General features: G+C 37.8%; 1 non-coding gene, 1 pseudogene, 1 gene segment (V, D, J or C) and 1 further gene; all 4 read right to left on the bottom strand.

Moving 5' to 3' along the window:
• The window catches only part of Igh (immunoglobulin heavy chain complex), a 2,751,187-nt gene that overhangs the window by 1,233,733 nt on the left and 1,489,813 nt on the right, over positions 1 to 27,641 (bottom strand).
• Positions 3,503 to 3,800, bottom strand: Ighv10-2 (immunoglobulin heavy variable V10-2; annotated as a pseudogene). Its single transcript is given in 1 exon segment — positions 3,503 to 3,800. A coding segment is annotated over 1 exon segment (298 nt).
• Ighv1-5 (immunoglobulin heavy variable V1-5) lies at positions 20,830 to 21,123 on the bottom strand. The segment is given in 1 exon segment: positions 20,830 to 21,123. A coding segment is annotated over 1 exon segment (294 nt).
• Mir7094-2 (microRNA 7094-2) lies at positions 21,135 to 21,194 on the bottom strand. The gene has a single exon (NR_106063.1). It is a non-coding gene; the product is annotated as a microRNA 7094-2 (primary transcript).

Genomic DNA, 27,641 nt, shown 5'->3' on the forward strand with positions numbered 1-27,641 from the left:
TCTCCTTATTTCACATCCTTACCGTAAGCTATCACGTGTGGTTTTGAAGTTTGTCATTCTGACAGATAATAGAGGGAACCTCAGTGTCACTTGAATTTGCATTTCCCTATTGGATAAGGATGAAGAACATTTCTTTAAATGCTCCTCTGACATTTGAGATTCCTCTGTTCAGAATTCTGTTTATATCTATACCCCATTTTTAAATTGTATTATTTGGTTTGTTAATGCCTAGTTTCAAGAGTTCTTTATATATTTTGGATATCATACCTCTGTCAGCTGTGGAGTTGTTAAAGATCTTTTCTCATTCTTTAAACTGACATTTAGTCTTATTCATGGTGTCATTTGCCATAGTATTCTTAGTTTCATGAGGTGCAATTTATTGATTATTGTTCTTAGCACCTGTGCTATTGAGGTTCTGTTTGATAATTTGTCTGCTATGCCAAGGATTTCTCAGCTATTCTCTACTCTCTCTTCTATTAGTCTCAAGATAAATGGCTTAAATTTAAGGTCTTTGATCAACAATATCTTAAGATTTGTACAGCTAATAGATATGGATATATTTGCACTCTTCTGCAGGATGACATCCAGTTATAACAACATTATTTTTAGACATTTTCTTTCTTTCATTGTATATTTCTGGCTTCTTCATCAATAAACAGGTGTATATATGTGTGTAGATTTATGAGTGGGTCTTTTATTCTATTCCATTGATCAACTTGTCTGTTTTTATGCCAATACTATGCAGTTTTTCTTACTATAACAATGCAGACAGGTTGAAATCATGGAACATACTGCATCTGCATATTCTTTCATTGAACAGGATTGTTTTATCTTTACTAGTTTGGTGGGCTTTTGCATTGTTCTGTTTTATTTTTCTACATGAAGTTGAGTGTTGTCATTTCAAGAACTATAGCGAATTGTATTGAAATTTTGATGGGGATTGCATTGAATCTGTAGATGTCTTTGGGTAGGATGACAATTTTTACTATCTTAACCCAACCAATGGGAGATTTTTCCTTTTTCTAATATCTTCAATTTCTTTCTTCAAAGATTTTAAGGTTTTCTTATGCTGATCTTTCACTTGCTGAATTAGAGTTACCCAGGTTTTAATATTCCAATTGAGGAACTCATACTACTGTGAGATAAACTAGTGTCATGGTAACTGAGAGTTCCTCAAAATTGAGTCATTTTTGTTTCTGTAGCATTCCCTGGAGAGTAATATAGATTTCATGAACTAACCACAATGATTTGTGTCCGATCCTGTGTACTTCAACAAGAGGATTAACTGACATAGGAGATAGTCTCCTGGGTTTTTTATGTGGTTAGCTGAGAAGATTAAAAACTTGGCATAATCAGGAAACACCCATCTCTGCAGCTGCTTCTCGGGCTCTACATGACTAGTTCATTGAGATGTTTTCCTTTCACTGTCTCATGGCAACAGATATTGAGAAATATTACTGTTGATGCTAACACAGGAATTAGAGAGAGGGAGTTTGGGCCTGGTTCTCACAGAAAAGCACTAAAAGAAATAATCACACAGTGACATTGTCTTGATGGAGGAGAAACAATTAAATAGCAGCACTCCATACAGAAGGCTGAGAGTGGAGGTGGTTAGCAACCTGGTGACCCATTTCAAATACGTATGGGCAGACTGCACCCTAGTTCCCTCATTAGATTATTATATTTCCTTAGTGGAGGTGTCCCATGTACTTTATGGGCTGCTGACTGCTATGCGGTTGGTCAAAGGCCGCATTAGATTGTAGACCTTTTTAGCAACAAATTTCACAGTAAAGGTCAAAAAAACCTTGTAAAAACTCCTTTCACATAGTCACACCTTATGTTTCATTTTGCAAGTGGAATTGGAATGGATATGGAAGTTATTGTTGCTTGCAGACCATTTTCTGTATTCTATTCTGTTTAAATATATCTACAATAAACTGCCTCTACACAGACACTGAGAAATCTGACCCAGGCTGACAAAGATAATCTACAGCAGGTTCTCATTCTCATTTCTTCACAAGTTTAGTTCCAAGGATGACACTTGTAGTGACCACCCCTCAAGGAATTAAAGTTTTCCTATTAGTAATGATGCTATATACATAGAAGTTAATAACAGAAAATTAATTCCTGAAAATACAAACACCACACACATACACAGTTAACATAAATTCACTAAAAATTTTATTTCTCCAAATGTTTTCTAAAGATGGTAGTCATTGCTAGCAATCTACAATTTTAAGTTCTTTACTAGATTAGTGGTCATTGAATCATTGATCTGCTCCAGCAGCAATGTATGAAATTGAACAAGAACTATTATTTTAAGTGCCAGTGATATGTCCCAGCAAGAGTGTGCATGCCCTCTTAGAATTTCTGTAAAATTCTTAGATCAGGAAGGCTGTGAAGGTTGTGAGTACAACAGGCAGAAGAATGTGCCATAACAACATGAAGTCTGAAGGAAACATAGACCTCTGGTCTCTGCCTCTCTGAGGCACACACACCCTGGTTGCACAAACAGGTGGCCCACATTCCATGAGTTCTAAAGCCACTTGGTTTACTCTCACATGATGAACTTGACATTAGTTTGTATAATTTTTACTTATGTGAGAAGAGCATGCTATATATTGATGATGTGGGTAGTAAGATATTCATTACTTGTACAAAATAGAACAGCTAGCAAAACCACCTTTAGATTACGTATAAAATCTGCTGCAAGAGGTGATACAGGATGAGTTGTAAATGTTATCCAAACAGTAACAGCTGAGTCTGGATAGAAAAAAGTAAGTGAACCCCTTATGAGAAATTGCCATTAATCTCAGAAATCTCCATGGTAAGCTGAAATTCTAAAAAAAAACAACCAAAAAACAAAAAACAAAACAAAACAAAACAAAAACAAACAGACAAACAAACAAAACAAAAACAAACAAACAAACAAACAAAAAAACCAACATTGGATCTGAACTTTTACCAGATATTGTGGAAGTGCATCTAAGCACTAGAATGAATATGATAATTACAGTCAGAACATCTCACCAGATTTAAGGAATCCCATGCCTTAATTACAAGAATGACCTTTGTTTCAGCTGATCTCACGTGAGTTCCAGTATTCTGGGAACTGATGAAGGTGGCCTAAGTATCCAGGATGTCATCACCAGGAACTGTTGTAGAAATTTGAAATCCCAACCAGGATTTCTAATACCTTTTACCATTTAATTCACAGAAGGAATCACTGACATACATTACTCAAAACAGTGAATCCCAAACATTATTTTTCACGACATGATCAATTCCTACATTCTACAGTTGTAAAGATTATACCCACCCTCCCACCCCAAAAAAGACATCAGATAGAGAAAGAGCACAGATAGAAGAGTAAAATATCAATGATGTCTGCATCTACTTAAGGACTGACCTAGGTTCTGTGTGTACTGAGCGCCTCCTGCTGGTCATGGATACCTGAACTGGAGGTTTTTGTCTAGGCACACATTGAAGACTTCCCCCTATATCTCTTGTAATTAATACAGGTCTATGTCCTCAGTTTTCAAATTGTTCATTTGCAGGTTGACCATGCTTTGAGAATCATCTCTGGAGATGGTGAATCTGTCTTTCACTGAATCAGTATATGTGGCATAATTATTACTTTTTGTTCTTATGCATGCAACCCATTCCAGACCCTTTCTTGGAGTCTGACACACCCACTCCAAGGTGTATGTATTGAAGATGAATCCAGAGGCTGAATACAAGTGACCCTTTAGGCTGCACCAATCCTTCACCAGACCCAACAAGCTGTACCTCACAATGCACACCTGTAAGCAGAGAGGATATTGATCAAGAAACTGTCCCACACTCCCATTTATGACTACACATGAACCCATTTGTTTATTTAAACAGTTTTTATTAGAAATTTTCTTCATTTACATTTCAAATGCTAACCCGAAAATTCCCTATACCCTCCCGTTTCCCTGCTTCCCAACCCAACCACTGCTGCTTACTAGCCCTGTCATTCCCCTGTACTGGGGCATATAATCTTTGAAAGAGCGAGGGCATCTCCTCCTGATGATGGCCAACTAGTCCATCTTCTGCTACATATGCAGCTAGAGACAAGAGCTCAAGGGGTACTGGTTAGTTCATATTGCTGTTCCTCCTATAGGGTTACAGACCCCTTCATCTCCTTGGGTACTTTCACTAGCTCCTCCATTGGGGGCCCAATGTTACATCCAATAGATGACTGTGATCATGTACTTCTGTATTTCCAAGGCACTGGCATAGCCTCACAAGAGACAGTTATATCAGGGTCATGTCGGCAAAATCTTGCTGGCATATGAAATAATGCCTGTGTTTGGTGGCTGATTATGGTATGGATGCCCGGGTGTGGTAGTCTTTGGATGGTCGTTCATTGTATCTCTGCTCCAAACTTTATCTCTGTAACTCCTTCCATAGGTATTTAGTTCCCCATTTTAAGGAGGGATGGAGTATCCACACTTTGGTCTTCCTTCTTCTTGAGTTTCGTGTGTTTTTCAAATTGTATCTTGGGTATTCTAAGTTTCTGGGCTAATACCAACTTATCAGTGAGTGCATATTGGGGAAAGCCTCAAAGATATGGGCACAGGGAGAAAAATTCCTGAACAAAACAGCAATGGCTTGTGCTGTAAGTTCAAGAATCGACAAATGGGACCTCATAAAACTGCAAAGCTTTTATAAGGCAAAAGACACTGTCAATAAGACAAAAAGGGCAACCAACAGATCGGGAAAGTATCTTTACCAATTCTAAATCAGATAGGGTACTAATATTCAATATATATAAAGAACTCAAGAAGATGGACTCCAGAAAATCAAATAACCCCATTAAAAATAGGGTACAGAGCTAAACAAAGAATTCTCACCTGAGGAATACTGAATGGCTGAGAAGCACCTGAAAAAAATGTTCAACATCCTTAATTATCAGGGAAATGCAAATCAAAACAACCCTGAGATTCCACCTCACACCAGTCAAAATGGCTAAGATCAAAATTTTCAGGTGACAGCAGGTGCTGGCAAGAATGTGGAGAAAGAGGAACACTCCTCCATTGTTGGTGGGATTGCAAGCTTGTTCAGTTACTCTGGAAATCAGTCTGGGGGTTCCTCCGAAAATTGGACATAGTACTACTGGAGGATCCAGGAATACCTATCCTGGGCATATACCTAGAAGATATTCCAACTGGTAATAAGAACACATGCCACACTATGTTCTTAGCAGCCTTTTTTTATACTAGCCAGAAGCTGGAAAGAACCCAGATGTCCCTCTTAAGAGTGATGGATAGAAAAAATGTGGTACATTTACACAATGGAGTACTACTCTTCTATTAAAAACAAAGATTTATGAAATTCTTATGCAAATGATGAATCTAGAGGAGATCATCCTGAGTGAGGTAACCCAATCACAAAAGAACACACTTGTTTTTTTATCTATAATTACCTTGAAAAAACATATAACGAAAATCCATATCAGCCCCAATCCCATGTTCAGTGTTCTATTGTCACTGCAGGACACTGAATGGAAAGACAGGGCTAGAGTTCTCTGCCTGAACTTCAGAGTCAGTTCTGGGCTGTATTTAATGAGCAAGGAAAGGCCTTATTTGCATATCTTTCTACTATATCTAATGCTCTTCTCTGTGAGCCTTTGGGACAGCAACAAATGATGCAAATATCTGAAGGAAAATGTACTAACATTACCATGATTTCATTAAAATAGTATTCATTATGTGTTTGGAATAATATTTCTATAGCCTTAATTTGTATTTGTCCTTTTTAAACATTAACTTTGTTGGAAATTTATTATTCATTTTTATTTTGCTTACATGTGTGAGGTTGTCATATTTCCTTGACCTAGAGTGGCAGAGAGTTGCAAGCTTTGAGTTGGATAATAGAATTTGAACCTGGGTTTTCTGGAAGACCAGCCAGTACCCTAACCCGTGAGTCATCTCCCCAGACCCATTTTTGTGTTTTTTCTTACATGCACCCTTTATCTTTCCAGATATTATACAACAAATTCATAGAAATTTATAAGAATTAAAATTAAAATTTTAATTTTTATAATTTGAGATAAATTAATGTATCATCAATGAATAATAAAGTATACATTAAATTAAAGTAACAAAACTAGGCTACAAACAGATAATGGTGGGATTGGGGAAGATGAATAAGGTTTCAATTTTTATCTTCATTACTGGAAAAGTAATATACATTAAATAAGCATTGGTTCCTGTGTCCTGTTGGCTTGGGGAGTGTTCCTCTTGGGCCAGGAATTTGAAGAGAAGTAGTGGTCTTACCTGTGCTCACAAGTGTGTAGGCACTCCGAGTCCAGCTCTCTCCTGGCAGTTTGCTATATACCATGCTTCTTCCGATGTCCTAACTTAGTAGCAAAAGAATGCGTATTTATTCAACTTTCACAAAACAAAGACAGAATTATGGTTGTTTAAGTGTCACAGAATATATGTGTGGCTTTTCTGTATGTTTCCAGGGTTATAAATCTAGTCATTATAATTATAATTAGAAATTACAAACAGATCAGAATATTCACATTTTTATAAGACCTAAAAGGCCAATTTAAAGAACCTAAAGATTGTCAACTCCAAATTAAAAAAGAATTAATATATGACAGTCTGCTTTGAGGCTGGCAATGTTTGTTTGGAAGCACTCCAAATAGAAAATATCTGAAACAGTCATTTTATAAATAGCACATTCTAATACTGAATTTCTTTTACTATATATTATATCATCTACACAATGAAGCCAGACAAGCATATTTTAGCCAATGTATCTTATTTACTGTGTTGTAGTCTTCTAGATGCATTCCCTGTGTAAACTACTATTTTTAAACTATATTCTCAATGACCTCTAAGTTTATAATAAAAAGAAAACATAATACTGTAACCTATTCTTCTGGCTAGTCAAAGTTTGCCAGTTGTCTCTGTTTACTCTGCATCAATTACACTGTTTGAGTTAGCTCAAGGGCAGATACCCCAAGAAGATTCTTGGAATAATTTGGTCACATAGAAACCTCATAGTAACACAAAAGGGATGATTGTATTTACTACAAAAAGGACATATAAGGAGGTAGTGATCCCAGGAAAAATATTGTGAGACAAATCGTATTGGAATGGTTTGATAGTACTTCTGTTTAATTTATGCTCCTATGCTAAATACAGGTTTCTAAAGATGTGGTTTTCAGAAAGAACAGATGGTCACAAACTCAAAGTGAACATTCTCCCCAATTTAACCAGAAAATGTATGGCTAGAGCTTATGATTTGTCAATGAAGGGAAAAGGTAAGACTGGATGTTTAAGTGAGGGTGTTGTAGGTATGGAGAGAAGGGAAGAATATGAGGAGAAAGAAGTTGACATGTTCTAAAACTGCATGACCAGGAGAAACAGCAAAGAACAAGAGATCCATATGTGAGGACTATGTACAGTTCTAGACCTGCCCAATCTAGAATTATGGTTTGTAAATAAAATACATGGATTATGTGTCTTTTATATTAGCTTCTTAGGACTATAATATCCTTCCTTACAAAAAACTAGCAACAATGCACTGAGTTTATTTTTGTAGTCCATCTACAATACATGGGACTGCTCTGAGTCTTTTGTATATCTAATGAATCTCCATTGGACAAAACTAACTTTTTACGTTTGAGAAGTTTTCAGTTGGTGATAGTTTCTCAGATAGGGATGGGTTCTTGTGTCTCAACATTAGACCCAATCTTGCCTAGGCAGGAAACAAAGGATAATAAGATAAAACAAAAACCATCACACAAAACATCGATATGGCAAATCAAGGAAAGGAAAAAAGCCATAAGAGGAGGCACAAGAATAAGAAACCCATTGGTTCATACACTCAGGAATTCCATAAAATTAATGATAACAAATATGGACTTCCATGCCAGACATTATGCAGTAAGAGAGACCTTAGAACATGTACTGCTAAATGGGAAGCCTCCAAGAGATCCCACCTCTCAAAGTTCAGGGAAGCCCCCAGTAGATGAAACTGAAAGAGGGTGAGAACCAGAGAGACGGAGGACACAAGGATGTACAGAACATCTCAATCAACTGAACATAGGTCATGTGAACTCAAAGAAACTTCAGTAACAAACAGAGAATGATATTGATCTGCTGATCATTTCCTCTATCTATATAGTATACCTCTCAATTTATATATATATATATATATATATATATATATATATATATATATATATATATATATATATTCCATTGATGATATCTATACTATTTCCAATTTTGGCTAATATTAATAGAGCAGCAATGACTATGATTGAGCAAGAATCTCTAATAGGTGAGAGGTTTAAATACAGTTTGAAGACTGATGCTTGAGAGTGGGTTAAGCTACCACTGTTTATTCATGTGAACTGAACTGCTAATATCCTGAAAAATGACAATTGGAATCACCCAAAAGAACTATTTCTAAACTGGTCTACAATCCACTTTGTGATAGTAAACTTTCCTGTCTTCACTCGTTCTGGTGGGTGGTGTCCTAGAAGGGAGGTTAAAGTGTTTAAGAACTCTCGTTAAATTAGGTTTTGAAAAATGTATGCCTATAGATTTTTTTAACAAAAACAAACTGTTAAAGGTTTATGCAAAACCAGTATGTAGACAAGATTTCTAGTTTAATTATTTGTATTGAATCAGGTGGCTTGTTCTGATCTAGCTCTATGGATTTGTGAGATATATGCTTATATAAACCTGAGTAGAAAGCACATTGATGAATTTTGTGTTTTACTTTAATTTGTGAATCCTTGAACACGTGTTCCTGTATGGGTAGATGATGCTGCTTCCAAAAGACACAAGTTATTAAATGAACATCTCAGCTCCAATGCCAGGATATCTCTGCCACAGATAATGGTCAGAGCGACCCCTCATGTATTGAAGACATTATAAGATGTTGCCATTGCCCTTACTTGTCCATGTGTTTTTAGGACCTTGTGGGATCTTGTAACTGCATAGTGATAACTGAAATCTGAGAACGGATTTAAAAATGGAGTAGATTGTAAGAACCAGAAGGGTTGAATGGTGCAAGGGAATAAGTCTTTTGAGTATATGCTCCAAATTGGCATAGTAGTATATTGCAGTAAATCTGCAACATCAGGTTTTTTAAGCCTTACTTTTAATGATGATTCTTTTTTTCCATTTTTTATTAGGTATTAAGCTCATTTATATTTCCAATGCTATATCAAAAGTCCCCCATACCCACCCACCCCCACTCCCGTAACCACCCACTCCCCCTTTTTGGCCCTGGCGTTCCCCTGTACTGGGGCATAAAAAGTGTGCAAGTCCAATGGGCCTCTCTTTGCAGTGATAGCCAACTAGGCCATCTTTTGATACCTGTGCAGCTAGAGACAAGAGCTCCGGGGTACTGGTTAGTTCATATTGTTGTTCCACCTATAGGGTTGCAGTTCCCATTAGCTTCTTGGGTAATTTCTCTAGCTCCTAAATTGGGGGCCCTCTGGTCCATTCAATAGCTGACTGTGAGCATCCACTTATGTGTTTGCTAGGCCCTGGCATAGTCTCACAAGAGACAGCTATATGTTGGTCCTTTCAGCAAAATCTTGTTAGTGTAAGCAATGGTGTCAGCATTTGGAAGCTGATCATGGGATGGATCTCTGGATACGGCAATCACTACATGGTACATCCTTTCGTCTCACTTCCAAATTTTGTCTCTGTAACTCCTTCCATGGGTGTTTTGTTTCCTATTCTAAGAAGGGGCAAAGTGTCCACACTTTGGACTTCGTTCTCTTGAGTTTAATGTTTTTAGCAAATTATATCTTATATCTTGGGTATCCTAAGTTTATGGGCTAATATCCACTTATCAGTGAGTACATATTGTGAGAATTCCTTTGTGATTGGGTTACCTCACTCAGGATGATGCCCTCCAGGTCCATCCATTTGCCTAGTAATTTCATAAATTCATTCTTTTTAATAGCTGAATAGTACTCCATTGTGTAAATATACCACATTTTCTGTGTCCATTCCTCTGTTGTGGGGCATCTGGGTTCTTTTCAGCTTCTGGCTATTATAAACAAGGCTGCTATGAACATAGTGGAGCATGTGTCCTTCTTACCGGTTGGGGCATCTTCTGGATATATGCCCAGAAGAGGTATTGCTGGATCTTCCGGTAGTACTATGTCCAATTTTCTGAGGAACCGCCAGACTGATTTCCAGAGTGTTTGTACAAGCTTGCAATCCCACCAACAATGGAGGAGTGTTCCTCTTTCTCCACATCCTTGCCAGCATCTGCTGTCACCTGAATTTTTCATCTTAGCCATTCTGACTGGTGTGAGGTGGAATCTCAGGGTTATTTTGATTTGCATTTCCCTGATGATTAAGGATGTTGAACATATTTTCAGGTGTTTCACAGCCTTTCAGTATTCCTCGGGTGAGAATTCTTTGTTCAGTTCTGAGCCCCATCTTTAAGGGTGTTATTTGATTTTCTGGAGTCTACTCTCTTGAGTTCTTTTTATATATTGGATATTAGTCCCCTATCTGATTTAAGATAAGTAAAGATACTTTCCCAATCTGTTGGTGGTCTTTTTGTATTGTTGACGGTATCTTTTGCCTTGCAGAAGCTTTGCAGTTTCATGAGGCCCAATTTGTCAATCCTCGATCTTACAGCACAAGCCATTGCTGTTCTATTCAGGAATTTTTCCCCTGTGCCCATATCTTCGAGGCTTTTCCCCACTTTCTCCTCTATAAGTTTCAGTGTCTCTGGTTTTATTTGAAGTTCCTTTATCCACTTAGATTTGACCTTAGTACAAGGAGAGAGGAATGGGTCGATTCGCATTCTTCTACATGATAACAACCAGTTGTGCCAGCACCATTTGTTGAAAATGCTGTCTGTCTTCCACTGGATGGTTTTAGCTCCCTTGTCGAAGATCAAGTGACCATAGGTGTGTGGGTTCATTTCTGGGTCTTCAATTCTATTCCATTGGTCTAGTTGTCTGTCACTATACCAGTAACATGAAGTTTTTATCACAATTGCTCTGTAGTAAAGCTTTAGGTCAGGCATGGTTATTCCACCAGAGGTACTTTTATCCTTGAGAAGAGCTTTTGCTATCCTAGGTTTTTTGTTATTCCAGATGAATTTTCAGATTGCTCTTTCTAATTTGTTGAAGAATTGAGTTGGAATTTTGATGGGGATTGCATTAAATCTGAAGATTGCTTTTGGCAAGAAAGCCATTTTTACAATGTTGATCCTGCCAATCCATGAGCATGGGAGATCTTTCCATCTTCTGAGATCTTCTTTAATTTCTTTCTTCAGAGACTTGAAGTTCTTATCATACAGATCTTTCACTTCCTTAGTTAGAGTCACACCAAGATATTTTATATTATTTGTGACTATTGAGAAGGGTGTTGTTTCCCTAATTTCATTCTCAGCCTGTTTATTCTTTGTGTAGAGAAAGGCCATTGACTTGTTTGAGTTAATATTATATCCAGGTACATCACCGAAGCTGTTCATCAGGTTTAGGAGTTCTCTGGTGGAATTTTTAGGTTCACTTATATATACTATCATATCATCTGCAACAAGTGATATTTTGACTTCCTCTTTTCCAATTTGTATCCCCTAGATCTCCTTTTGTTGTGGAATTGCTCTGGCTTGGACTTCAAGTACTATGTTGATTAGGTAGGGATAAAGTGGGCAGCCTTGACTAGTCCCTGATTTTAGTGGGATTGCTTCCATCTTCTAACCATTTACTTTGATGTTGGCTACTGGTTTGCTGTATATTGCTTTTATCATGTTTAGTTATGGGCCTTGAATTCCTGATCTTTCCAAGACTTTTATCATGAATGGGTGTTGGATCTTATCAAATGCTTTCTCCGCATCTAATGAGATGATCATGTGGTTTTTGTCTTTGAGATTGTTTATATAATGGATTACATTGATGGATTTTCGTATATTAAACCATCCCTGCATCCCTGGAATAAAGCCTACTTGGTCAGGATGGATGATTGCTTTAATGTGTTCTTGTATTTGGTTAGCAAGAATTTTATTGAGGATTTTTGCATCGATATTCATAAGGGAAATTGGTCTGAAGATCCCTATTTTTGTTGGATCTTTCTGTGGTTTAGGTATCAGAGGAATTGTGGCTTCATAGAATGAGTTGGGTAGAGTTCCCTCTACTTCTATTTGTGGAATAGTTTGTGCAGAACTGGGATTAGATCTTCTTTGAAGGTCTGGTAGAACTCTGCACTAAACCCATCTGGTCCTGGGCTTTTTTTGGCTGGGAGACTATTAATGACTGCTTCTATTTCTTTAGGGGATGTGGGACTGTTTAGATCGTTAACTTGATCCTGATTTAACTTTGGTACCTGGTATCTGTCTAGAAATTTGTCCATTTCATCCAGGTTTTCCAGTTTTGTTGAGTATAGCCTTTTGTAGAAGGATCTGATGGTGTTCTGGATTTCTTCAGGATCTGTTGTTATGTCTCCCTTTCCATTTCTGATTTTGTTAATTAGGATGTTGTCCCTGTGCCCTCTAGTGAGTCTAGCTAAGGGTTTATCTTGTTAATTTTCTCAAAGAACCAACTCCTTGTTTTGTTAATTCTTTGAATAGTTCTTGTTTCCACTTGGTTGATTTCACCCCTGAGTTTGATTATTTTCTGCCATCTGCTCCTCTTGGGTGAATTTGCTTCCTTTTTTTCTAGAACTTTTAGACGTGTTGTCAAGCTGCTAGTATGTGCTCTCTCCCGTTTCTTCTTGGAGGCACTCAGAGCTATGAGTTTCCCTCTTAGAAATGCTTTCATTGTGTCCCATAGCTTTGGGTATGTTGTGGCTTCATTTTCATTAAACTCTAAAAAGTCTTTAATTTCTTTCTTTATTCCTTCCTTGACCAAGGTATCATTGAGAAAAGTGTTGTTCAGTTTCCACATGAATGTTGGCTTTCCATTATTTATGTTGTTATTGAAGATCAGCCTTAGGCCATTGTGGTCTGATAGGATACATGGGACAATTTCAATATTTTTGTATCTGTTGAGGCCTGTTTTGTGACCAATTATATGGTCACTTTTGGAGAAGGTCCCGTCAGGTGCTGAGAAGAAGGTATATCCTTTTGTTTTAGGATAAAATGTTCTGTAGATATCTGTTAGATCCATTTGTTTCATAACTTCTGGTAGTTTCACTGTGTCCCTGTTTATCTTCTGTTTCCACGATCTGTCCATTGATAAAAGCGGTTTGTTGAAGTCTCCCACTACTATTGTGTGAGGTGCAATATGTGCTTTGAACTTTACTAAAGTTGCTTTAGTGAATGTGGCTGCCCTTGCATTTGGAGCGTAGATATTCAGAATTGAGAATTCCTCTTGGAGGATTTTACCTTTGATGAGTAAGAAGTGTGTCTCCTTGTCTTTTTTGATAACTTTGTGTTGGAAGTCCATTTTATTCGATATTAGAATGGCTACTCCAGCTTGTTTCTTCAGACCAGTTGCTTGGAAAATTGTTTTCCAGCCTTTCATTCTGAGGTAGTGTCTATCTTTTTCCCTGAGATGGGTTTCCTGAAAGCAGCAGAATGTTGGGTCCTGTTTGTGTAGCCAGTCTGTTAGTCTATGTCTTTTTATTGGAGAATTGAGTCCATTGATATTAAGAGATATTAAGGAAAAGTAATTGTTTGCCTTTTGCCATCTTGTATTCTCTGGAGCTAGTTGTTATAGTTGTCTCTGGTTAGAGCTTATTCCTCAGGTGATTATGTTAGTGTCTATCAGCAGATCAGGGAGACTAGCTCTATCCTTAGTTTCAGTGGTCAGAGTACTCTCTGCATGCAAGCTCTCCTCTTGTAGGGAAGGTGCCCAGATATATGGTGTTTGAACCTGCCTCCTGGCAGAAGTTGTGTTCCTATCACCAGAGGACTTAGGATCCCTTGGCGGATCCTGTGTGGGTCCTTGCCGGTGTCTGGAGACACCCCTGGGCCAGGGACCACGGTGCTGCAGTGGGCCAGCTGGAAGGGACTTGAGTCCCGTATCAGGCTGGGTTACCTGCTTCCTTAATTAATGCATTCTCAGGTCCTGTGCGATTGGATTGGAGCAGGCGCTGTGTTTCACTCACCAGAGGTCCTCGGATCCTGTGGTGGATCATGTGTGGGTCCTTGCGGGTGTCTGGAGACACCCCCGGGCCAGGGACCACAGTGGTCACCAATTTTTAAAGAAATATATCATACCTGACACTGGGATTTTTTCTAGGAACAGTACTATTCAGTCATTCATTTTACCCACTTTCTATTTTCTTTTCATCTTCTATTTTTACATAGTAGTTTTAAAGATTTTATTTTTATTTATTTATTTATGTCTGTATGTCTATATCCTGTATGTGTGGACCAAATTATGTTAGACAACCAAAAATGTCAGAAAAGAGTCAGATTTCCTGGAACTGGAGTTACAAGCAGTTATGAACTGCATGGTATGCATGCCTAATAGTAAATATGTGTCCCTCTAGAACAGTTAAGTATTCTTCCCTCTCAGCTATATCTCTTACTCATGACCCATTTTTAAAATACTTTTTAAACTGGAATACAAAGTAGCAGTTTCCTACAGGTTTTTAATATATTACTTTGTAGAAATAGCTGTTCAATAATTTAATACATCCACAAGTATTTGTGTTAATATTGGTAAAAGTAAAATAATATTTTCTCCTTATTGAAAACTATAAATCATTATTAAGTATGACTGCTATAGTATAAATTCATATTGAAACATAACTTGTAATGCCCAGTTTGTTAAATCTAGTTAAATTTTTCTTTTGCCCAATCATCCTCTTAAACTCTAGTCTCCTTTAAACACCATTTTTCTTTCTCTTTGTTGAAGTTCACCTTTGGAGATTCTATGTATAAACAGGAAAAATTTTACATATGGAATGCTTAGTATCCCTGAAGCCCCAGGCATGACTTGAGTGCACATGTCAGAATCCTGTGTGCTCTAGTAATTTTATCCTTATGACCACAGAAAAATTTTTTTTTCAGTTTAGGAGACCCTTCCATGTACTCATTTTATAGTTACAATATATTTTTTCAAGACAATGAAAATTAGAAATAGGTTTCAGAGTATAGAGTCAAGTAAATACCCAAATTGCTTGCACAACAATTCTTAGGTCACTCTGGGCGAAATGATACATTTCTAAAAGGATAATGTCAGTAGGGGATATGGGCCTGTTTTAGAAAGTTTACCTGCTCTTGATTTAACTTTGATATGTGATATCTGAGTACAAAACCATACATTTCATATAGATTTTCCATTTCGTTAAGTATAGGCTTTTGTACTAGGATCTGACGTTTTCTTTTTGTTTATTTGTTTTTGTTTTTAATGTCCTGAGTTTCTGTTGCTATGCATCCTTTTTTATTTCTGATTTTGTTAATTTGGACACTGTCTCTGGGCCCTAATATGAAGATAATTAAAAATGTAAATTACTAATTAGTCACTTATAATAATCATAACTTGAAGTATTGTTAGATACTAGTTTAGTTAAGTAAATAAATAAGCTTTATTTTGCCTCATGTGTGTGTTTTCAAAGTTAAGCAGATAGTAAGTAGCTAGAAACAGGCAAATGTGTCTGTTTTGATTTAGTTTGGACAAATAGATGGCCTTAGAACCCATCAGAGATTTAAAGAACATGTTTAAGTGGGGAAAAGCCTTGAAGATATGGGCAAAGGGAAAAAATTCCTGAAGAGAACAGCAATGGCTTTTGCTGTAAGATCGAGAATTGACAAATGGGACCTAATGAAACTCCAAAGTTTCTGCAAGGCAAAAGACACCGTCAATAAGACAAAAAGACCACCAACAGATTGGGAAAGGATCTTTACCTATCCTAAATCAGATAGGGGACTAATATCCAACATATATAAAGAACTCAAGAAGGTGGACTTCAGAAAATCAAATAACCCCATTAAAAATGGGGCTCAGAACTGAACAAAGAATTCTCACCTGAGGAATACCAAATGGCAGAGAAGCACCTGAAAAAATGTTCAACATCCTTAATCATCAGGGAAATGCAAATCAAAACAACCCTGAGATTCTACCTCACACCAGTCAGAATTGCTAAGATCAAAAATTCAGGTGACAGCAGATGCTGGCGTGGATGTGGAGAAAGAGGAACACTCCTCCATTGTTGGTGGGATTGCAGGCTTGTACAACCACTCTAGAAATCAGTCTGGTGGTTCCTCAGAAAATTGGACATAGTACTACCGGAGGATCCAGCAATACCTCTTCTGGGCATATATCCAGAAGATGCCCCAACTGGTAAGAAGGACACATGCTCCACTATGTTCATAGCAGCCTTATTTATAATAGCCAGAAGCTGGAAAGAACCCAGATGCCCCGCAACAGAGGAATAGATACAGAAAATGTGGTATATTTACACAATAGAGTACCATTCAGCTATTAAAAAGAATGAATTTATGAAATTCCTAGCCAAATGGATGGACCTGGAGGGCATCATCCTGAGTGAGGTAACACATTCACAAAGGAACTCACACAATATGTACTCACTGATAAGTGGATATTAGCCCAAAACCTAGGATACCCAAGATATAAGATACAATTTCCTAAACACATGAAACTGAAGAAAAATGAAGACTGAAGTGTGGACACTATGCCCCTCCTTAGAAGTGGGAACAAAACACCCATGGAAGGAGTTACAGAGACAAAGTTTGGAGCTGAGATGAAAGGATGGACCATGTAGAGACTGCCATATCCAGGGATCCACCCCATAATCAGCTTCCAAACGCTGACACCATTGCACACACTAGCAAGATTTTGCTGAAAGGACCCAGATATAGCTGTCTCATGTGAGACTATGCTGGGGCCTAGCAAACACAGAAGTGGATGCTCAGAGTCAGCTAATGGATGGATCACAGGGCTCCCAATGGAAGAGCTAGAGAAAGTACCCAAGGAGCTAAAGGGATCTGCAACCCTATAGGTGGAACAACATTATGAACTAACCAGTACCCCAGAGACTTGACTCTAGCTGCATATGTATCAAAAGATGGCCTAGTCGGCCATCACTGGCAAGAGAGTCCCATTGGACATGCAAACTTTATATGCCCCAGTACAGGGGAACGCCAGGGCCAAAAAGGGGGAGTGGGTGGGTAGGGGAGTGGGGGTGGGTGGGTATGGGGGACTTTTGGTATAGCATGGAAATGTAAATGAGCTAAAAAAATAAAATAAAAAAAGAACATGTTATTTAAAATATTTTAATAACACAAGGCTGTTCATGACAGTGAGACATACCAGCTCTTGGCAGTATCCCATTTCTATTAAAATGAAGATGACAGGTAAGGGAGAAATTCTACATGGAGTTTGTTTCCAATGTGGCAACACTAGTCACTAGGCCAAACAAACAACCAAAACAAAACAAAAAACAAAACAAACACAAACAAAAAACAAAAAACCTGCCTTTAGCAAAACTGCTGACAACACACTGTCCAAACTGTGGACAGACTGGATACTGGAAAGTCAGACTTCCAACTTTACCAAGACAAAATAGGCCAATCCTTCATATTGGTATTCCTACTTCATAGGAAAATCTATTCTAAATTCTCAGCCTGTAGGCTGAAGATGAACACCCAAATGTTACAGGAACACACAGTCAGAGTTAACAACACATTGAAGTCACTTAATACTTAAGATTATGAATTAAATTTTTGTTGGCCCAGATATTGGTTATTGGGATTTTATATGTTAAATTTTGACAATGCCAAGCATCCTGAAGGTGCTGATTGACAAAATTTCGGTGCTTGGACAATCTAGACTGACAATTCACTGTCATTGATGGATATTTGCTGCACACCTTTGTCTATGCGTGTGCTTCTTACTGTGAAAGGCTTCTATCCAAAAGCTAGAGTTGAGATAATAAGAAGCTAGTGTAAACAAGAATGAAATGAATGAAAATTTCATGGGAAAAAAGCACATTTTTTTCAGGTACTTTTCAGAGTTATTAAAGAAGAAAAACTTCAGGAAATTTTAGATGACGACAAGTTGTAACTGAAATTGCTGGGAAGATGCAGAAAATTTAGTCGTCCCTAAGAATTTATTACATAAGTAAATATGTAGATCACTAATGAGTGTTGTTAATAAGCATGAGAAAGAGAATTTGAGAAGTTTTTTTAAAATTTTTTTTCTTTTTTTATTAGATGTTTTCTTTATTTACATTTCAAATGTTTTCCCCTTTCCTAGTTGCCCCTCTGAAAATCCCCTATCCCCTCCACCCTCCTCCTGCTCTCCAACCCACCCACTCCAATTCCTGGTCATGGCATTCCCCTATACTAGGGTATAGAGTCTTCACAGGACCAAGGGCCTCTCCTCCCATTGATGACCAACTATGCCATCCTCTGCTACAAATATAGCTAGAGCCCCAAGTTGCACCATGTGTTTTTTGTTTTTGTTTTGTTTTTTGTTTTTTGTTTTTTGTTTTTTTGTTTTTTTGATAGGTGGTACAGTTCCAAGGAGCTCTGAGGGTACTGGCTAGTTCATGTTGATGTTCCTTCTATGGGGCTTCAGTCCCCTTCAGCTCCCTTGTTATTTCTCATGTTCCTTCATCGGGGACCTCGTGCTCTGTCTAATGGATGACTGTGAGCATCCACTTCTTTATTTGCCAGGCATTGGCAAAGCCTCACAAGAGATATCAGGCTCCTGTCAGTAGCCTCTTGTTGGCATCTTCCTAGTGTCTGGGTTTGGTGGTTGTTTATAGGGTGTATCCCCAAGTGGGTCAGTCTCCTGAGGGTCATTCCTTCAGGCTCTGCTCCGAACTTTGTCTCTGTAACTCCTTCCATGGGGATTTTGTTCCACGTTCTAAGAAGGAACTAAGTATCCACACATTGGTCTTCCTTCTTTTTGAGTTTCATGTGTTTTCCAAATTGTATCTTGGGTATTCTAAATTTCTAGGCTAATATGCACTTATCACTGAGTGCATATCATGTGTGTTCTTTTGTGATTGGGTTACCTCACTCAGGATGATATCCTCCAGATACATCCATTTGCCAAAGAATTTCATAAATTCATTGTTTTTAATAGCTGAGTAAGTACTCCATTGTGTAAATGTACAACGTTTTCTGTATCCATTCCTGTGTTGAGGGACATCTGGGTTCTTTCCAGCTTCTGGCTATTATAAGTAAGGCTGCTATGAACATAGTGGAACATGTGTCCCTATTACATGTTGGAACATCTTCTGGGTGTTGGCCTAAGAGATGTATTACTGGATCTTATGGTAGTACTATGTCCAGTTTTCTGAGGAACTGGGAGACTGATTTCCAAAGTGGATGTACAAGCTTGCAATCCGACCAGCAATGGAGGAGTGTTCATTTTTCTCGACATTCTGGCCAGCATCTGCTGTCACCTGAATTTTTGATCTTAGCCATTTTGACTGGTGTGAGGTGGAATCTCAGGGTTGTTTTGATTTGCATTTTCCTGATGATTAAGAATGTTGAACATTTTTTCAGGTGCTTCTCATAGTTATTAAAGAAGAAAATATTTAGGGAATTTTAGATGATGACAAGTTGTAATTTAAATTGCTGGGGATTTAATATTCAACTATAAAAACAAAGAACTTGTATGTATAGAAAGATATGATCATGCAAGTCTATGAAAAGCCTTGGTACCTTACTGAATGTAAAAGTAAGCACTTTTTGGAACTTTAATGTTTTTCTGTTCTTTACAGACTTGTAATAAAGATGAGAATCATATTGAAACAAGAGTTCAATACAGAGACATGGAGGAAGACACCCGTGTTCAGTAAACTGCATGCATTTCCAAACAAACTTTTCAGACCAGAACTTTACTGATAGACTGCCCTTGGTTAAGCAAATGGGACTAAACAATATTCTAAGAATGAAAGAAAAATAGTCTTTTTCCAAATATAAACAAAAAAGAGGAAGGAAAGGAAAAATTAAACAGGGTTAAAGGTTGAACTTCTATAGAAAGGTTGATATAATAGGTGTTAGGTAATAAATTTCATCTATTAAAGTTATGCCAAACTGAAACAAAATCAAATTCAAATAGACTCATTCTGTCTAGCATTTCTGGTACGACAAGGCATTAGGACACCAAACCTAAGGTAGAAGATACTGAGTTTAAAGAAAATTAATTTTATTTTAATGTTAATTTTAGTTCTTATGAAATTACTGTTTACTTATTTTGTTCCTCTTTCAATATTCTTATGTAATCAAGGAAGACTTTAGAAGAAAATATACTTTGAAAGGCTATGTCATCAGTGCATATCGTTTCTGAAGAAAATATTTTATGTATAAATAAATCTTGACAGATGCAAAAGTTGTTGGAGTAGGAAAAACCATACTGAGATGTGCTTCTTCTCTGTCCCAACTCTCCTGAAGTGAATGATGTCCCATGTCTGACCCTTCCTTCCCTTCACTACTCTTCCATCCACTGTTCTCCAGACCCTGCCCTCAGCCAAGGCTGGTCCCTGGAAAAATTGTGTAACACTTTTTCCATATCTATCTCAACAGAAGTTCTAGTCTTTCAGAATCCAGAGATGTTTTCATGCTACATCATAATGGTTTTGCTTTTTTACTGTTTTAATGAAAAAGAAACATGTCAATGGAGGTAGTCAAGAATGACAAGGCATGGTATAAGGTAGGTTGGTCCTAAATTAGCACCACTTTATTTGGAGAAGTTGATTTATATAGTTGCAAAAGTCACTATAAGAGTGTGAGGATACAGAAAAATGGATGCCCAAAGTGATTATTTTTTATCAAGTCTACATGTTAATATTTCCTGTTTTCTCAGACCAAGGGCAGCTTCCTACCACTCCAAGTTTTCTGACACACTCAGGATGTGGTCACAACACTGTGTCTTGTACAGTAATAGACCGCAGAGTCCTCATTTGTCAGGCTGCTGAGCTCCATGTAGGCAGTGCTGGCGGATGTGACTGCAGTCAGTTTGGCCTTGCCCTTGAACTTCTGGTTGTAGCTAGTATCACTATTTCCAGGATAAATAGCCCCTATCCATTCCAGACCCTGTCCAGGCCTCTGTTTTACCCAGTGCATCCAGTAGCTGGTAAATGTGTAGCCAGAAGTCTTGCAGGACATCTTCACTGAAGCCCCAGGCCTTGCCAGCACAGTCCCAGACTGCTGGAGCTGAACCTCTGAGTAGACCCCTGTGGAGAGAACAGCAGAGTAGATGTCATTGTCACTTCAGACCCTGTATCCTCTCCAGATTTGGAACTGGTGAGCCCCTTACCTGAAGTTACCGACAGAATAAAAGGAAGTATCCAGTTACATTCCATGATTAGAGTCAATGTTTTCAGTGACTGTGAAGAGGATACTGATCATATGCGGTTTTTAAGGGTGTGAACATCCCTGTATTTACTGTCATAGATTCAATGAATTTGCATAATCATGAGCAGGGTACTTCTTATATAAAGACCTAGTACAGCTGGAGAAGAAGGAAGGAGAAGGCACAATGGTTGGGCTGCAGGATACTAAGGACCAAGTTCAAAAGCTCGATATGTACCCCAGACCCCTTGCTTGAGCCCTGTACAGATGCTGTGCATATTACACCAGGGAGTCAACTCCAGAGTTTTCTGGTCTGATACTGTTCCTCCTCATTGGGACAATGTTATCAGATTAATTTACAGGTGGTGGTTGTGATGATTATGATATTGATATAAATTCAGAGCCTCCTTTGCAAAGGATTATATATTAAAAATAACTCACTCAAATGACCAAATTATAGTGCATATATGTATATATGTATATATACATGTGCATATACATATATATGTATAGATAAATATATATTATACTCTATATATAATTTATTTATCAAAGTATTTCCATCAGAAAGAAATAAATATACACTGCTTTTAGGAAACTGGATCCAATTGGAAATTGCTATATTAATTGAGACCATCTCAAGAACATAGATAATTAATGAAACTCTCATTACTAGCTCATATATTCCATAGTTACATACAACAATATATGCAAATACATGATGTTGTATCAGCGAATATGTTTAGTTGAATAATGGGAAAATATGCAGGGCAAGAAAAAGAAGGGTAGAGGTTAAGAGAGAAATATGCACAGTGTACAAAATACACTTGCATGACTTCTAAATAGATGTAATTCTAAATAGATGTAAAATTGTTATTTCTATATTTCATATGGATCAGGCCTCATACACAATTAGGAAGCAATTGGTGACTACATAACAGTCAGACTCTATGGAATCCATCTTACTTGAAGGCTGATATTGTAGTCGGCAAGCTCTCATATTGCATGATATCACTGATGTCTTTGCTCTTCGTTCAAGCTGTACAGCACTTGCCTGCACCACGAAACCTAGTAGGCAGAGAGAATTTACTGCTCAGTTGAAGGTTGGTTTCTCTGATTACTGCAACCAAAGTACTTAGCTTAAGGTTGAAATCCAAATTCAAGGAACTCTAATTTTCCCATTTGACAGCATGAGGAATATAATCACCTCAAGAATAGAAATGGATAAAAAATGTGGACATGGATGTGCTGAAAGAATAAACTTCTCTCACCATGGATGGAAATATAAATTAGTGTAGTGACTTTGGAAATCAGTTTGGAGAATTCACCAAGCAATAATAAAATTATCCTGAGTCCCTACTATATCCCTCCAAAGCATGTACTCAAGTGATGCTACAGCTTATTATAGAGACACTTGCACATCCATGTTCATTCACAGGATGATGTTCATGCTCTAGTCACAGCAGCTAAGGAAAGGGATAATTCTAGATTCCAAACAAAGCACAAAGAAATAATGATGATGTGAAATATGGTAAAATATTCAAAAATATTTACTGGTAAGATGAACTATGACATCTGTAGGTATGTGGATAGCACTGGAAAAAAAAGTATGTGGCATGAGATCTCCCATTTCCTTAAGGCAAATTCTTCATGTTCTTAACCATATGTGTTGGGAATTTGAATTTTTTATTTTGTGTACTTAATTTGTACAAGCCAAGAGTTTAGAAATGGGTCATTAGTGTATAAGGAATTTAGGGGGATGATATAGTAAAACAGATAAAATCAAAGCAGAGATAACAAAGAAGGTGAAGGTTTAAAACATGAAATGGTATTGGGATATGGAGAAATTATAGATTGGTGTAATATACAACAAATTTAAATTTTATGCAAAAGGTATGATAAAAATCTAGGTTCTTTATGTAAGTAAAACCTATAAAGGATATAGAATGAATGCATGTTCTATTACAAACCAAAACAGGGATAATGGGAATAAAGGAAAGTGAATTATTGAAGAATGAAAAACAAACATTATACTTTTGTAGTGATATGTATAGTAAAGTCTTTGTGTTTGGCTTTAAGTGAAACATATAGAAAAGCCTTTATATCTAGCCATGAGTGAAAGTTCTCCTTAAAGCTTTTGCTATGTTTGGGTCAATCAGTAGAAGATGGAAAATTCGTTTGAGACTATTTAAACCTTACGAAGTGTTGTCTCTCTGAAGGGTCTGAACTAGGTGCTACTAGAGAGCTTACAGCTGCACTGACCATGGTCCTATGATACTCCTGGCAAAACTGGAGTATTCTTACTTTTGATTATGGTTAGCCTAGGTGAAAAGACATTGAGATCTGTGTGAGCTGCTGGCTCTCATGAGCAGCAAGTGCAAGATAACTTTGGTAGTTGGAACCTTTATCAGCCCTAATTAACCATTTATATTGTTTGAATAAAGTAACTGGAGTGACCTAGTTAGGTGTCAGTCTCTTCAAGCCAGACTGAACATCTATTATCCTTCAAGAAATGAATCTGAAACATCTTGATGAGCATCTTAAGGAAAGACAATCCAGAGACTGCCCTACCTGGGGATCCATCCCATAAACAGCCAACAAAACCAGAAACTATTGCAGTTGCCAACAATGTTTTGCTGACAGAAGTCTGATATAGCTGTCTCCTAAGAGGGTCTGCCAATGCCTGGCAAATACAGAAATGGATGCACACAGTCATCCATTGGACAGAGCACAGGAGCTGAAGGGTTTTGTAGCCCTAAAGGAGGACTAACAATATGAACTATTCAGTACCACCAGAGTTCCCTGGGACTAAACCACCAATCAAAGAAATCACATGGTGGGACTTATATCTCTAGCAGCATATGTAGCAGAGGATAGCCTAGTAGGACATTAATGGGAGGAGAGGGCCTTGGTTTTGTCAAGGTTCTATGCCCCAGTATAAGGGAATGCCAGGTCCAGGAGGCAGAAGTGGGTGGGTTGGGAAGCAGGGGAGGGGGAAGGGAAAGGGGATTTTCGGAGTGGAAACTAGGAAAGGGGATAACATTTGAAATGTACATAGAGAATATATCTAATTTAAAAATAAATAAATAAAAATAAAAAATAGAGAAAGTCCATTATTGCCAACTTCTCATTAAAAATATGATAATAATGCTAAATGCAATAGATTGATTAATTGTCCAGCAAAAAAAAAAACAAGAAATGTATATCTGACATCACATATCAATTAATATCATCACGCATGGAGCAGATCAGTTAATATACTTAAGTAAGAAAACTACAAAGGAAATAGAGTCCCCTGAAAACCTGCCTCAACTTTTTGCTGGGGATTTTTAACTCTATTGTACCCCCTGCTGGTTATGACCTCCCTTGCAGGGAGACTTATGCGTTATACTGAAATTACATGATCTGTCTTAAGCAATAATATATTCCTGTAACTTCAGTCTTCACAGAGCTCAGCTTAAGGTATAAGTAGATCTAGTTTACCTAGGGAAATTTACTTACACATCAAAGATTTTAAGTTGTGTCAATATTACTGTAATATCCCTCTTAAAGCCAGCTTCCTCTTGGTGACAGTTGGATCCAGCACTAGCAGTTACCATTTATAAAAGGTAATGGCAGGAGATATCAGTCTTTTTCCTGTCTTCATCAGATTAGACCTGGGCAGAACAGCTGTGTGCAGGACCACAAGGAGTCATGATCTCAGATGTACCTGCGCATGCTTCCATGAATGAATTCCTGGGACATTCAGGCATAGTTGTCAACAGAAAAAAGGGGGGGTGAGCATTATGGCACCCACAGATCAATTAACAATTCTTGGAAGTTACTATTTCCACTTAAAAGGAAATAGAAATAATTACCAAATAAATGTATTCTGTGACTCAATCTGTTTCCTATATTGCGTCTGTATGCATTTAAAGGAAGTTGGAGAGAAAGAGCAATAGAAAAACCTGGGACCAGTCAAATATATCTTCTCTTCTATCACCGGTCCTGTGTAATTATCATTTTGCAGGGTAGAGTCCCTAGGGTATCAACATTCATCATTATAATGGAATAGTTATCCCTTAGTGCAGGATGCCAGACAATATTTCATTGGCATTTCAACGTCTATGTTTTTCTGGGAAATGTCTATGAGACTGAACTTTATACTCCAGTATGGTAGGATGCTGATGGCTGTCATATGTTGTAATGGACAGGAGTGCATGCCTACTTAAGTACTATGAATTTACTCGACATCATTCATTTACTCTGTAATCTATTTACAATATAATGGGCTCTGTGAGATTATAAATAGTTAGTATGAGCTTATTCTCCTAACTTAAACTAATATGAGGAACACGATATTTGCAGATCAAGTGCAGTGCCTATTAAACTTTTCAAGATATTTCTGTGAAGACACACAATGCTTTCAAGCATTTTTCTTATTCTCCTTTTATTATGTAGATTATTTCCCTCATCCTCTGGATGTATACTAGCTTAGTTTATCTTAAATTGCAAAGAATTTCTCATGTAACTCTGCTATAATACACATATATTTGTTTTGTCCTCAACTTAAGAGTAAGAACACGATTTGCATTATTCCACAGGGAGGATTGCATTTGGAGATTGACTCATTACCTCACTCTGATTTTCTCACATATTGCTATACCATGATCCCTCTGTAATCAGTGTGTGTGTGTGTGTGTGTGTGTGTGTGTGTGTGTGTGTGTGTGTATACACATATATATATAGTTTCAGGCAGAACCATTTTAGCCTACTCTGTAAATTATTCCTAAGGAATTTACAAACAAACTCTACATCCATTCATCTCTGAAAATACAAGAGTCCTTAGCAAAGCAGTGAGGATGATTGTCACATCCATAATCACTTAGGCTATAGGAGATAGGCTTGTGTTACTGTGGTCAGTGTTGTGTAGCTGACATGGAATTACAGGGCAAGCAACTTGGGAAATATTTGAATGCTGAATTAGTAAGCAGTGGTTAATCTCTGAAACTAGTATACAGATCTCATGAATACAGCCCAGATTTATGAATTAATTTTGTAGTACCAACTCAACATCAAGTTTAGCTATCTATGAATTAGACATTCATTTAACATGTAATCAAACATTTCGATTCCAAAGTATTGATAGACACCTGTACTCAGATTAAAACCAGTATAGGAATATGTGAGTCAACTTTACTATCGAAAGTTTCTTATCTCTGAATTCTCTATGTAAGGAGACTTGGAAAATCCCTTATACAATGATAATTAATTCTTAGTCAGTTGTTTTTTTCCTCACTACTCAATCAAAACTTTAAGCAAGTCTTCCTGTTACTCTTCCCTGTCCTCTCACCCTGAAGGGAGCTTCCTCATTCTTCAGTGTTTTTATTAATAATTGATAATTTTATTCATGTACATTTCAAGTGATATCCCCCTTCCTGATTACACATCCAAAACCTCTCCCTCTCATACCCCTCTACCCTATGCTTTCCCTCTATGAGGGTACTCCTCCACCCAGTCACCCACTCCTGCTTCACCACTCTAGCATCCCCCCTACACTGGGTCATCAAGCCTTCACAGGATCAAGGGGCTCCCTTCCCACTGATGGCATACAAGGCAATCCCCTGCTCCATATGTATCTGGAGTCTTGGCTCCCTCTATGTATAGCCTTTTGACTGTGGTTTATAGTCCCTGAGAGCTCTGGGTTGTCCACTTAATTGATATTATTCTTCTAATGAGGTTGCAATCCCCTTCAGGTCATCCAGTCCTCCCCTAGATCTTCTATTGGGCTCCCTAGGCTCAGTCTAATGGTTGGTTGTTAGTAACTGCATCTGTATTTGTCAGGTGCTGGTACAACCTCTCAGGGAACATCCACATCAAGCGTCTGTCTGCAAGCACATCTTGACACCAGCAATACTGTGTATGTGTGTGTGTGTGGTGGTGGTGGTGGGGTGTTGCTGTCTGCAGATGAGTTGATTCCCTAGGTGGTGGAGACTCTGGATTGCATTTCCTTCAGACTCCATTCCCCCTTTTTTTTTTTTTTTTTTTTTTTTTTGCCTTTCTTTTCTTTGGACAGGAACATTTCTGCGTTAAAATTTTTGAGTTGGGTGTGTGGCTCTATCCATTCACTGGGGGCAGTGGTCTCTATAGGCGGCATCTCCCCTTTATTGGGTATTTCAGCTAAAGTCATCACCATTGGCTCCTGGGAGACTCTTGCTTCCCTGAAGTCTAAGACATTCTAGTCCTTACTCCCAGCTTTCAATCCCTTCTGTTGCATTGTTCTATTCAATTTTCTGACCCTCTGGACTTCTCTCCTGTCTCTTCCAATACCCGTTACTGCACCTCATTTTTTCCTTCCCTTTCTGTCTCACTCCTTCTTACACGCGTTCTCACGACCGGCCAGGAAAGAA

The sequence above is a fragment of the Mus musculus genome, chromosome 12 (assembly GCF_000001635.26).
Source record: "Mus musculus strain C57BL/6J chromosome 12, GRCm38.p6 C57BL/6J".
Taxonomy (NCBI): domain Eukaryota; kingdom Metazoa; phylum Chordata; class Mammalia; order Rodentia; family Muridae; genus Mus; species Mus musculus.